Source organism: Amia ocellicauda, chromosome 12, assembly GCF_036373705.1.
Source record: "Amia ocellicauda isolate fAmiCal2 chromosome 12, fAmiCal2.hap1, whole genome shotgun sequence".
NCBI classification, from domain to species: Eukaryota; Metazoa; Chordata; class Actinopteri; order Amiiformes; family Amiidae; genus Amia; species Amia ocellicauda.
In genome coordinates this window covers 35328136-35340743 of record NC_089861.1, presented here as the reverse complement: position 1 = coordinate 35340743, position 12608 = coordinate 35328136, and the positions used below count along the sequence as shown (strand labels likewise).

The following is a 12608-nucleotide window of genomic DNA, read 5'->3' as shown; positions in this document are numbered from 1 at the left end:
CATTTTTAAAAACATTTTATTTGATGTTATTTTCATAGAGGGTGAAGGTGGTGTTTCAAGCTGGAGGTCAAAGTTCAGAGCTCAGCTACAACACTTTTCATTTCTGAGGAGGAGAAAGAAAAAAAATTGTTAATACAGAGAGGAGACAGTGAGTGAGTCAGTGTGTCAGTGTGTCAGTTGATGGTTCATCACCTCTCCAGCTCCTTATAAACATCTTCATTATTAGGCTTCAAGTCCTGAGAAAGAGAGAGAGGGAGAAAGAAAGAGAGGCAGAGAGATGAGTATTAGAAAACAGTGCAGTGATTGATCTCTGGTCTGTGTGTGTATGTGTGAGAGTGTAATTATTTGTGAGAGAGACAAGAATGACTCACCATGTACACTGCAGCCTCCGGAGCTACGTACGCTGTGCACTCCTGAGAGCAGAGAGAGATGAATATACACTGTACCCAGACTACTGTACATTAACAGTGTACTGAGAGAGAGAGTGAGAGAAGGAAGGAGAGTTGAAATGTGTGTGTGTGTGAGAGCGAGAGATGTACCTCACCTGTCTCAGGTCAGCCAGGTCCTCATAGAGATTCTCTCCCTCAGGAGAGAAAGAGAGAGATCTGTCCATTGCTGAGAGTGAGTGAGAGAGAGAGAGTTGGGGGTTAATACATACTGACTGGACACTGCACTGAGAGAGACTTCTTGACATGTAAATATAGGCCTAATTTATTCACAAATTTGAAAATATATCTGAAATACTACAACCACCCCCTCTCAATCTCATCAGTCATTAATTAATAACATACCATAACAGAGTTTGGAAAGAGAGAGAGAGAGAGAGAGAGAGACTCACCTGACTGCTGACGACAGGTTCCGCGTTTCCACAGCAACATGGCAATCGAGGCAACCAGGAGAAGCAGGGACCCCAGCACTGAGACAGCGGAGAGGAGAGAGGGAGGGGAGGTGCTGATCAACACTGAGAGAGAAAGAGAGAGAGAGAGGAAAGAGGAGAGGGAAGAGGAGTGATGACCTATCTCCAGCAGTCTAATACACTGATGTGACAAGTGGAGCAGCAGTACTCTCTCACCAGCAGAGGGCTGCGTATCCTGACCAACAGTATTATACTCAGCTCCTTTCTCAGCAGTACATGGGAGTGTTTACCACAGTGTGTTATAATATTAATAGCAGCAGGAGCACTATATCAGTAATTAGTGTGTAATATAGGTTTTTCTATTATACACAGTGAAGTGTAATGTTTATTTTGAGTTATCTCCCCCCGTTTAAGACTCCATAGTAACCAACACTAGATAGTAGGCAGGAAAATCTGGTTAATGTGTTATTATGATAGCTCACCAGCAGGGGTCAGCGTGACGGTGTACACAGCTCTGTACACCTGCCCATCCTGTAGCTCCAAGCAGCAGGTGTAGTTACCCTGCAGGGCAGGGGGGGGTGGCAGTGGCAGTTCGGTGCTGACCTGGCCCGGGCTGGTAGACAGGCTCGTCACACTGTGGTCCTGGAAGCGCCAGCCCAGCCGGCGCAGGCGAGTGCGCTCCTGGACCACGCAGTGCAGAACCAGCATCGAGGGGAATGTGTCAGACCACACTGAGGGAGAGATGGTTATTATAGTTCCAACACGGCTGTGTACTATGACATGTGTGTAGTGTATTGTGTGTAGTGCAGTGCGGTGTACTAGTGTAGCAGTGTAGTGCAGTAGTTTAATAGTGTACTAGTGTAGCAGTGTAGTGCAGTAGTTTAATAGTGTAGCAGTGCAGTGCAGTAGTTTAATAGTGTTGTAGAGTAGCAGTGTAGTGTAATAGTAGTGCAGTAGTTTAATAGTGTAGTAGTGTAGCAGTGTAATGCAGCAGTTTAATAATGTAGTAGTGTAGCAGTGTAGTGCAGTAGTTTAAGTGTAGTAGTGTAGCAGTGTAATGCAGTTTACCGTGCATTACGCTGATGATCAGACTGCGCCGGTACACGCGCTCATCCAGGAAGACTTCGCAGCTGTATTCCCCGCCCTCCCCGGGGTTAAGGGTCAACAGGAAGGAGTAGTCTCCGCTTTGGGCAGGGTTGGGCCGGGCGAGGTGTAGGTGTGGTTTCTTGCTGTTCTCCAGGGTCCCCCTCCAGCGATCGTACAGGAAGACCCGCTTCACTTCCTCAGTGTCAGGCAGGCGCCAGAACAGCATCACATAGTCACCCCCAGCAACCCAGACGCAGGGCAGAGTGAGGAGGGATGGGGACACGCCAACCAGCACCTGAGTACTACCTGAGAGAGAGAGCAGGAGAGGGAGAGGGAGTGGGTTGGAGAGAAGTAATATAGTAACTGGCTATTGTAGTATATTTATACAACTGGGAGAGAGAGTGAGAGAGAGGGGGCAACTCTCATACTCACCATAGGTAATGTTGAAGGAGGCTGGCTTAGTGCCTAAAAGACAAAAAGAGAGAGAGAGAGATGGAGGGGGAGAAAGTTACACTCTACAATATCCTGCCTTTACCCTCCCACCTTCCCTCCCCTCTCCCATTTCCCCTTTTCTCCTCCTACCTTTCCTCCCCTCTCCCCTCCTCCCTTCCCATCTTTCCTCTCCTCTCCCTTCTCCCCTCTCACCTCTTCCCCTCTTCCTCTCCCACCTCCCCTCCCCTCCCCTCCCCTCCCCTCTCTCTTCACCTCCAACGTTTCCTCCCCTCTCCCCTCTTCCCCTCCCACCTTTCCTCCCCTCTCCCTTCTTCCCCTCCCCTCTTTCTCTCCTCCAATCTCTCCTCCTCTACCTCTCCTACTCCCTCTCCCTTGCTCTCTCTCTCCCCCTCTCTCTCTTCTCCACCCCTCCTCTCACCGCTGACTCTCAGGGTGACAGTGAAGAGGAACCGGGGGGTGGTACAATTGCCCTGTGGCAGAATCTGGCAGGTGTAGTTGCCCTGATCAGTGTGGTCCACGCGGGGCAGTTTAGTCAGAACTCCCCGTACTCCTCCTCTGGCCCTGGGGTGGGACAGTGGCTCACTGTGGAGCGGCAGTCCCTGTGGGGAGAACCAGGAGACCCCGTCCTCCCACCCCAACGCTGACACTCTCGCCCCCAGGCTGACTGTGCTGTCTATAGGGACCTCACCAGGGGGGCTCACCCAGACTGAGAGAGAGGAGGGAGAGGGAGAGGGAATGTGGTTATTTTTACAAACAGAGGCTAAGTGAGAGATATACACACACAATCACACATACACTCACCTGTGAGGATGACCAGCAGTACGATACTGCGTGTGAGTCGGCTCCCCGTCTGCACCTCGCAGGAGTACCGCCCCCCGTCGCCGTCTCTTGCCTGGAACACCAAGGAGAAATTCCCGCTGCTCAGGAAACTCTGGTCGGCAAATTGCTGGTTTGGCTTCATCGCCCCTCCATAAAACTCCCCTTGCTGATTGGCTGAGTGTACCAGGCTCCAGGATTCCCGCCCATGGGGCTTCCACAGCCAATTCACACGCTGGGCTCCCAACCCCGGCGAATGGGAGCATGGCAGGGTGATGGGGGCATCGGCCAGGGTAACCACACTTTCGTCCAGGTCAGCGCCTGAAACACAACCACAGCAGGATGGTGGAATGACACAAGTATACAACCACACAACTGAACAATAGCACAACTGTGCAACCGCACAGCTGGAAATAACACAACTACAACCACACAACTGAACAATCACAAAGCTGAACAATAGTACAACTATACAACCACACAACTGTACAACAGCACAACTGAACAACCACACAAGTGTACAACCACAGAACTGAACAACTACACAACTGTACAAAAACAAAACTATACAACAGCACAACTGAACAATCATAAAACTGAACAATAGCACTATTGTACAAGCACAGAATTGTACAGCTATATAGACAGGAACTATTTTTCCCTTCACAAGGTTGCGTTGACTGGCTGCTTAAGACCAGCAAAAAACAGATATTACAATACAGTTCAACAGCAGCACAGCCCCCCCCCCCCCCAACATAAACTGAAAACAACCCAGTCACAACAGTACATTGTTCACACTAACAAAATCAGCCTGTCTTTCATGCTGTTTTATTTGCATTTTACTTTTCAAACAAAAACACCAGGTGGAAGGCATTCATTGGCCCACCACAATTTAATTCTGGCTAACTGGGTTTGTTAAAGGGATAGGAAGCATCTTGCCCCGTCACATGGTTCCCTACTGATACAGGTACCTGAGCACTTGAGTACCTGTGCAGGGATGTGAGTTCTGAATACATATGTTTATACAGTGCCTATAGGAAGTATTCACCCACCTTTTTTGTACTTTTTAAAATTTTGTTGTGTTACAACCTGAAATTTGGAGGCATTTTTTTCCCCTTTGATTTACACAACCTACTCAACACTTTGAAGAGGCAAACTCATTTGTATTGTGAAACAACAGTTCATGAAATAAATACATTAATTAAAATCTGGGTTATATATGTATTCCCCTCCCTGAGCCAATATTTTGTAGAACCATTTTTGCCAGCAATTACACCTATGAGTCTTTTGGGGGATAAGTCTCTACCAGGTTTGCCCATCTCCATTGTGCAATATTTTGCAATTGGCAAAATTGCTCAAGCCCTGTCCAGTTGAATGCGGATCGTTGGTGGACAGTAATCTTCAATTCTTGCCACAGATTCAAGTCTGGACTTTGACTGGGCCAATCTAGGACATTCACTCTCTGGTCTTTAAGTGACTCCAGTGGCTTTGGCTGTGAAGCAGGTTTTCCTCAAAGATTTGCCTGTATTTAGCTGCATCTATTTTGCCCTGACAAGCTTCCCAGTCCCTGCCGATGCAAAGCATTCACATAACATGACGCTGCCACCACCATGCTTCACAGTAGGGAAAGTGTTAAATGAGTGATGGGTTTGTGCCACACACTTTGCATTTAGGCAGAAGAGTTCCATTCCACAGAATCTTTTGCCACATCTTTTAGCAAATTCCATGTGGGAATTTACATGGGCTTTTTTCATAAATGGCTTCCTTCTTGCCACTTTTCCATACAAGAAGGATTTGTGGAGGACCTGAGCTATTGTTAACACATGGACAGTGTCTTCCATCTCAACAGGTGTAGTTGCTCAGCAGGTCTTTCAGAGTTGCCTCTTGCCTCTTTGTGTCTTCTCTGACCAAAGCCCTTCTTACCCAGCTGCTCAGTTTGGGAGGAATCCACTTCTTAATGATTGACTTGACTGTGCTCCAAGGCATATTCAATGTCTCTGAAATCTCTTTATAGCTCTCCCTGGATGTGTTCATTTCCATAACTTTATCCAGAAGTTGTTTGGAAAATTCCTTGGTCTTCATGGTAATATATTTGTTTTGCTTTGCTTTACCCAACTGTGGAACGTTAACCACTATTGTTCACAGATAGACTCCACTCAACTTAAGTCATGAATGCTGAAGGCAATTGGTTGCACCTGAGCTTATTTAGGAGTGTTATAGCCAAGGGTATGATTGACTTTTGAGGATTTTATTTTGAATTTATTTGTTTTTTCAATCCCCCCACCATTTTTCCCCACATTGAAAGTGTGAAGTAGAGTGTGCAAATCAAAGGGGAACAAAAATCCCTTTTAAATGCATCACAATTTCAGGTTGAAAAAGTCCAAGGTGGGTGAATACTTCCTACAGTGAATATAGTGCTTCACTGCGATTTTGAAGACAAAAACTTAATACGTGCAATGCCACAAGGCAATGGCACACAAACAACAACAACACAAACCACAACAAACACAACAGCAGAAGCAACAACAACAGCAATAACACAAAAAACAATAAGACAACAGCAAATTCTCAGCCATATCCTAAGTACAAAACACAGCAATGAAACAACAGCACTACAAAACACAATATGTACACATTGTTGCCACTGGACTTCAAAGTCACTTACCTTTTGCACTGACTGTACAACTGATGAGCAGGAGGGCAAGAAGGACAGGCCGAAAGAGACAGTGAGGGAGAGGGAGATGGAGAGGGGGAGGGGGAGAGGGAAGATGGAGGCAGAGGAGAAAGAAGGAGAGACAGCGATATTCCATGATAGTTGATGCTCAATTTGGATGTACTGAGAGACGCAGAGAGACTTACAGCTCAAAATACTGTTCTCTCCCTCTCCCTCCCTCCTCCTCCTCTTCCTCCCTGATAGCTGCACCACTCCTTGCATGGCATGTCTGTATCCTAAGGGCCTGCGTGTGTCAGGAAGTATCTGTCTGTCTGTCTGCATGTCAGAGGCTGATAAACTGATACGTTCCCTTCTAAGGAAGAAGTACAGTTAAAAACACTATCTGTACATTTTGCATGAACTGTAATGTTCTTCAATTTTATTACACTATACTTTTGTTTCATGAGGGATTGACACACAGGCACTGCCACACACACACATGCAATGCCACACACACGTAATGCCACACACTTCCACACACACACACGTAATGCTACACACACATACGCACTACTTCACACCAACAAACACACACTGACACACAGAAACACACACACGCTGCCACATACACTAATGTAATGACAAACACACACATCCATCCATCCATCCATTCATTTTCTACACCGCTTGTCCTGGTGAGGGTCGCAGTGGCAGCATACTAAGCAGGACAGACAAGACCTCCCTTTGCCCAGCGACAGATTCCAAGGCGTTCCCAGGCCAGCCAGTAGATATAATCCCTCCAGCGTGCCTTGGGTCGGCCTCTGGGTCTTTGCCTAGTGGGGTGTGCCCGGTAGAGCTGCACAGGCAACCTCCAGGGGGGCATCCTTACCAGATGTCCGAACCACCTCAACTGGCTCCTCTCGATCCAGAGAAGTAGCGACTCTACTCCGAGGTTCTCCCGGATTACTGAGCTCCTCACCCTATCCCAAAGGGTGAGTCCAGCAACCCTGTGGAGAAACCTAATTTCCGCCGCTTTTACCCACGATCTCATCCTTTCGGTCATTACCCAGCGCTCATGACCATAGGTGAGGATGGAGAGGTAGATTGACATGTAAACCGCAAGCCTTGTCTGAGGACTCAGCTCCCACTTTACCACCATGGACCAATACAGTGCCCGCAATACTGCAGACGCTGCAACGATCTGCCTCTCAAACTCATGCTCCACCTTTCCATCACTTGTAAACAAAACCCTGAGGTACTTAAACTCCTCCACTAAGGGCGGCTGCTCCGCCCTAAGGGCAATCCACTCTTTTCTGAGAGAGAACCATGGCCACAGACTTGGAGGTGCTGATTCTCATCCCAACCGCTTCACACTCGGCAGCAAAATGCTCAAGTGCGTGTTGGAGATCACTGTCGAATGGGGCAAGAAGCATAACATCACCTCCAAGCCCCCAAACTGGATACTCTCCCTACCTCGGTTGCGCCTTGATATCCTGTCCATGAAAATCACAAACAATAGTGGAGACAAGACGCACCCTTGGCAGAGTCCAACACCCACCTTGAACCGAGAATACGGACACAGCTCTCGCTTTGGGAATAAAAGGACCGGATGGCACACATAAGCGGCCCCGGCACCCCATACTCCCACAACACCTCCCAAAAGACATCCAGGGGAACACGGTCGTATGCCTTCTCCAAGTCCACTAAACACATGTATATTAGCATACTCCCATGCCCCCTCAAATATCTGTGAAAGGACAAAGAGCAGGTCCGTTGTTCCACGGCCTGGACGGAATCCACATTGTTCCTCTTGAATCCGAGGTTCAACTATTAGATGAAGTCTCCTCTCCAGCACTCTGGCATAGGCTTTATCCCTCTGTAGTTAGAACACACCCTCTGGTCCCCTTTCTTGAAGATGGGGACCACCACCCCAGTTTGCCAATCCAAAGGAACTGTATCCGCCTTCCACGCAACATTGAAGAGGTGCGTTAACCATGCCACCCCAACACTGTCCAGCACTTTCAACATCTCCAGACTGCCTCCTGCAAGGAGAGCATGTCCACTGGGTTGGGGAGTTCCTCAAAGTGTTCCTTCTACCGCTCAACGATCTCCCCAATAGTGGACAGTGTTTCCCCACCCTTGCCGAGAACAGCTTGGGCATCGTCCCGCTGTCCACTCCTAAGGCGCCGAATGGTTTGCCAGAACAACTTTGAAGCTGTCCAATAGGCCTCTCCAAACTCCTCCCATACCTGAGCTTTCGCTTTGGTGACCTCTACTGCTACAGCCCTCTTGGCCGGCCGGTACCTCTCATTCGACTCCGGAGACCTATATGCGAGCATTGCTCAGAAGGCCTCCTTCTTTGACTTGACAGACACACACAGACACACTGAAACACACACTGAAACACACACACTCACACACACACACACATTGATACACTGAAACACACACACACACAAGCACACTGACATACATACACATCACTCCCAGACACACAAACACACACGCTAACACAGTGAGACACACTGAAACACTGAAACACACACGCACAGAAACACTGATACACTTGTAAGGAAAAAAGGTAAATATAACATGAATTTGGGTTCTGTGTGTTTTTTTTTTTAATATATTTTGCCAATGTACATTGTTTCACACACATTCACAAACAGTATACATACAGGCCAAACAGTGCAGGTATGGAAATCTTCTCTCTTGTCTCTGAAGAGAATTATCTTAAGAACCCGAGGGCTGGTGAGATATTGAGGGCTGGAGTGCAAGTCGTTAGAACAGGAAAACAGATATAGACATGTCGTTAATGGCGACCGGTGGAAACCACGGATAATGTGCTTCAGCTATGCTCAATAAGTGTGTAAGAATGTGGGTGTGTAAGATGATGTGCACGTCTCTTCACCCGACACATGCTGCTCACCCCTGAGCTCACTGCTAACACAGAACGGAACCTTTGTGTGTGTGTGTGTGTGTGTGTGTGTGTGCTTGTCTGTATTGTAGAGAGCTGTATTAAGGGATCTCTTCCACACATCTATGGAGAATTTGCAGGTATTAATTGGATAATTGTATTCTCTTTCCAGATATAATCTTTACACCACCACTACTATTGATACAGCTACTCCTACTGCACTTTTACCACCATTACTACTAACAATAATAATGATAGTGGTTCAATGTTCAGGGCCACAGTAGCAGAGCAAAACATTCCTGTCGTACCTCACACTGACTGAGATGGCTTCTCTCTCTTGCTCCCTCCTTCGCTCACCCAAATTACAGGCCAGAGGATGGGATGGACGGGAAGAGGGGGTGGGTGGGTGGGGTAAGGTGTTTAAACACAGCTGCTGTTGACAAAACAGACAGCAGATGAGGGAGGGAGGAAGAGAAGAGGACAAGAAGGGAAGGGAAAAATGAATAGGAAGCAGGGAGAAAAGGGAAAAGGAACAGATGAACAAGAGGAAAGAAAATTAAAGAAGGAAAAAAATAGGCAGTGAAATGCTGACACAGACACTGTACAGTGACATGAACACACACTGACACAAACACTGCACACTTACATAAACACTGACACAAGCACTGCACACTTACATAAACACACACTGACACAAACAATGCACACTCACATAAACACACACTGACACATACACACTGACACACAAACACATACAGAGACATTGACACACTGAGACACAAACACATACAGAGACACACCCACACAGTGACACAGTGGAATGCAATTAGACACTGACACATACAAACACAGTCTGACACACTGAAACACTAACACATTGACACAATGATACACTGAGACACTCCTACACACACTGACAAACATACTGACACATACATGGACACACTTAGACACACACTGACACAATCAATCACACACTGATACACTGAGACACACTGACATATTGTTACACACTAATACACACACAAACACACACACAGAAACACAAACAAACACATATACTGACACAGTGAAACACACGCTGACACACAAACATGTACACTAACACAATTAGACACACACTGACACACACACACGTGCTCTGATACACCCACAAGCACTGACAGAATGAGACACAAACACACACTGACAAAAATGAGACAAAAGGGGGTTAAGTGAATTAAGTGTGATACCATACAGTGTAGGGCACTGTAGTGTAGACTGGGTAAGGTTGTCTGCTAATGTTTACATCTGAACAGAATACAGTGTAGCTCAGGATAGTAAAGAACATTGCTCTTTTAAAACGTTGTATTTGGGTGTAATTGCGGATTGTTGCAATGCGCTGGGGAAATGTCATCCCATTACTTTTGTCACTGGCCAGACAGCACATGCTGTTGCTCTTTGGCGTGGGTCATACGTACTGCTTGTAAATTAAGTCGTTACTTACTTACTAGTTAATTATTTTATTTAGTTAATTCTGTTTGTGCAGCTCATTGATGTATTTAGGCAGACACTGTTAATGACAAGCTGCACTATACATTGGCCATTAGCAATGTGAAGGACAGCTGCACTGAGCTGCAATACAGTACAGTGCGCGCTGCTGTGGTCATTAACTTTAAAAGGCGTGTGTGGCAAGAAGTGCTGAGGGAGCGCAGGGGGAATTCCCCATCACACTTTTAGTCCACGAGAAAAAATTTATAATATTCCTCACATCACACTACTGGAGTGCCCTGACTCCACCCAGAGAGAGAGCGAGCAAGAGAGAGAGAAGAGTGCAATATTATGTTGTGTAGTGTTCGGTAATGTAGGATTATGTGTAGTGTAGTGTAGTGTAGTGTAGTGTAGTGAAGTGCAGTGCAGTATAGTGTATAGTGTAGTGTTCTATAGTGCAAGATTATGTTGTGTAGTGTAGTGCAGTGTAGTGCTGTATAGTGCAGTTCTGTGTAGTGTATTGTAAAGTAGTGCTGTGTTGTGTAGTGTAGTATAGTGTATTGTATTGTTTTGTAGTGCAGTGCAGTGTAGTGTTGTAGCCTATTGTGCAGTGTATGCATGTGTATTGTATTGAAGTGCAGTGTAGTGTTGTAGCCTATTGTGCTGTGCAGTGTAGTGTTGTAGCCTGTAGTACAGTGTAATTTTGTGCATTGAAGTGCTGTGTAGTGTATTGTAGTGTAATGCAATGTAGTGTAGTGTAGTGTAGTGTAGTGTAATGTAGTGCAGTATAGTGTAGTGGTGTGCAGTGTAGTGTGGTGCTGTGCAGTATAGTGTAGTGCTGTGCAGTGTAGTGTAGTACTCTCTCTCTGTCTATCTGTCTGTGACGCTGTGCTGTAACCCTTGTGCTCCCCTGCACTGTTTCTCTCAGTTTCCTTCCTCTGTACAGTTTCCCATTAATTCCCCTGCTGACTGGGCAGGGCTTCCCAATGCTGGAGTAACCCTGCAATACTGCACCGTATCACAATGTACTGTATTACTATGTACTGCACTGCACTATATTACACACTGTATTCAACTGAAAAATGTAAGTAGACCAAATCCATACTTTGACCTAGCTGTGAATCGCAGATTACAGACTTGCACTCTATCGGATCCTGATTTACAACTAGTAGTAGATCGGACCATAAACTAAACTTGCCTGCCATTCGCGGACAGGTTAAAGTTTCGATTTGGTCCAACCCCTACATGACAACAGTTTTGGCAGACATCTCAACTGTTCAGGAACAGGGCAATGGGAACAATAAATACAATCATTATTATGTAATTGAGTATTGTTCTGTACTGAACGTCACTGTATTACTCACTCTCCTGTCCTGCATTGTACTGCACTGTATTACACTTTAACTGCAGTATTACATTGTACTGTATTATACTGTACTGCGCTGCTTTATTATTTACTGTTATGCTACACTGTACTGCCCTAAATTACAACGCACTCACTCAAGCTCATTCTGCACTGTCGCGGAATGTGTGAATACAAGTTAGCTATTGACAGAGATAATACAGGGTCAGGAGTCTGGTGGGGGCGGGGGGACGCTGTAGTTGTTTGCACAGTGTGCTTTAATCAGTCCCGCGTCACTGTTCTTCGGTGATGGGATGGTTTTGTTACCCTGCTGGGAGGAGGCATGATTTGAATACAGTGCGGCGCAGTGTTTTAAGTGCAGCTGGTGGTCGCCGGTTGGTTGAAATCCGTGCAGATAAGGCAAATAGGGCAATTCAGAGACTGGGGTATTACAGATCAGACATTATATTTGATTTTCACTATTGTTTATTTGTTCGTTTGACCTAGAGGAAACACACCCACACTCACGGGTCCTGGGTGAGAGATTTCGTTTTACTTTAATTTTGTTATTGTGTTTATTGTGTTCTCTTGACTGTATTTGTAAATGCTTTGGCAACACTTGTGTAATCTTGTCAGGGCAATAAAGCTCATTTCGAATTTGAATTTGAATTTTGAATATAGGCTCTATTAGCAGCGTCGAATCGGAGGTTTATCTGGTTATTTTATAGATAAATCATCCCCGGTTCATTGAGACTGAGCTATGTAGACCAGAATACCCCTTCACTATATCCATAAATAAATACATAAATAAATAAATACTTGGGGTCCCATTCATACAGCGGACGTGATGGGTGGTGGTGGCGGGCGGGGGCGGGGGAGTTTCAATGAGATGCAGTAGCCCTGGTTGGAATACAGATCCCGTTACTTTCGGTTTCGGCAGACTGCGATTTAGGCCCTCAACCGGTATGGGAAGTTCCCAAACTCTCCCCCCCTCCCGGTGTGTGTGACATCACAC

General features: G+C 46.2%; 1 protein-coding gene across 2 annotated transcripts; it reads right to left on the bottom strand.

Annotated features, from left to right (window-relative positions):
* g6fl (g6f-like) lies at window positions 1-6037 on the bottom strand. Of its 2 annotated transcripts, none has more exons than XM_066719420.1 (11): window positions 5877-6037; window positions 3197-3532; window positions 2814-3101; window positions 2375-2407; window positions 1925-2248; window positions 1339-1587; window positions 839-961; window positions 545-615; window positions 372-413; window positions 193-236; window positions 1-103 (listed from the first exon to the last, which is right to left on the bottom strand). In XM_066719420.1, the coding sequence occupies exons 1-11, from the start codon at window positions 6019-6021 to the stop codon at window positions 82-84; spliced, it is 1677 nt and encodes a 558-aa protein (XP_066575517.1). In that variant the 5' UTR covers window positions 6022-6037; the 3' UTR covers window positions 1-81. The 2 variants fall into 2 exon arrangements, with proteins under 2 accessions (XP_066575517.1, XP_066575518.1); XM_066719421.1 differs by having other exon boundaries at window positions 839-916.
* Window positions 6038-12608: the final 6571 nt, after the last annotated feature.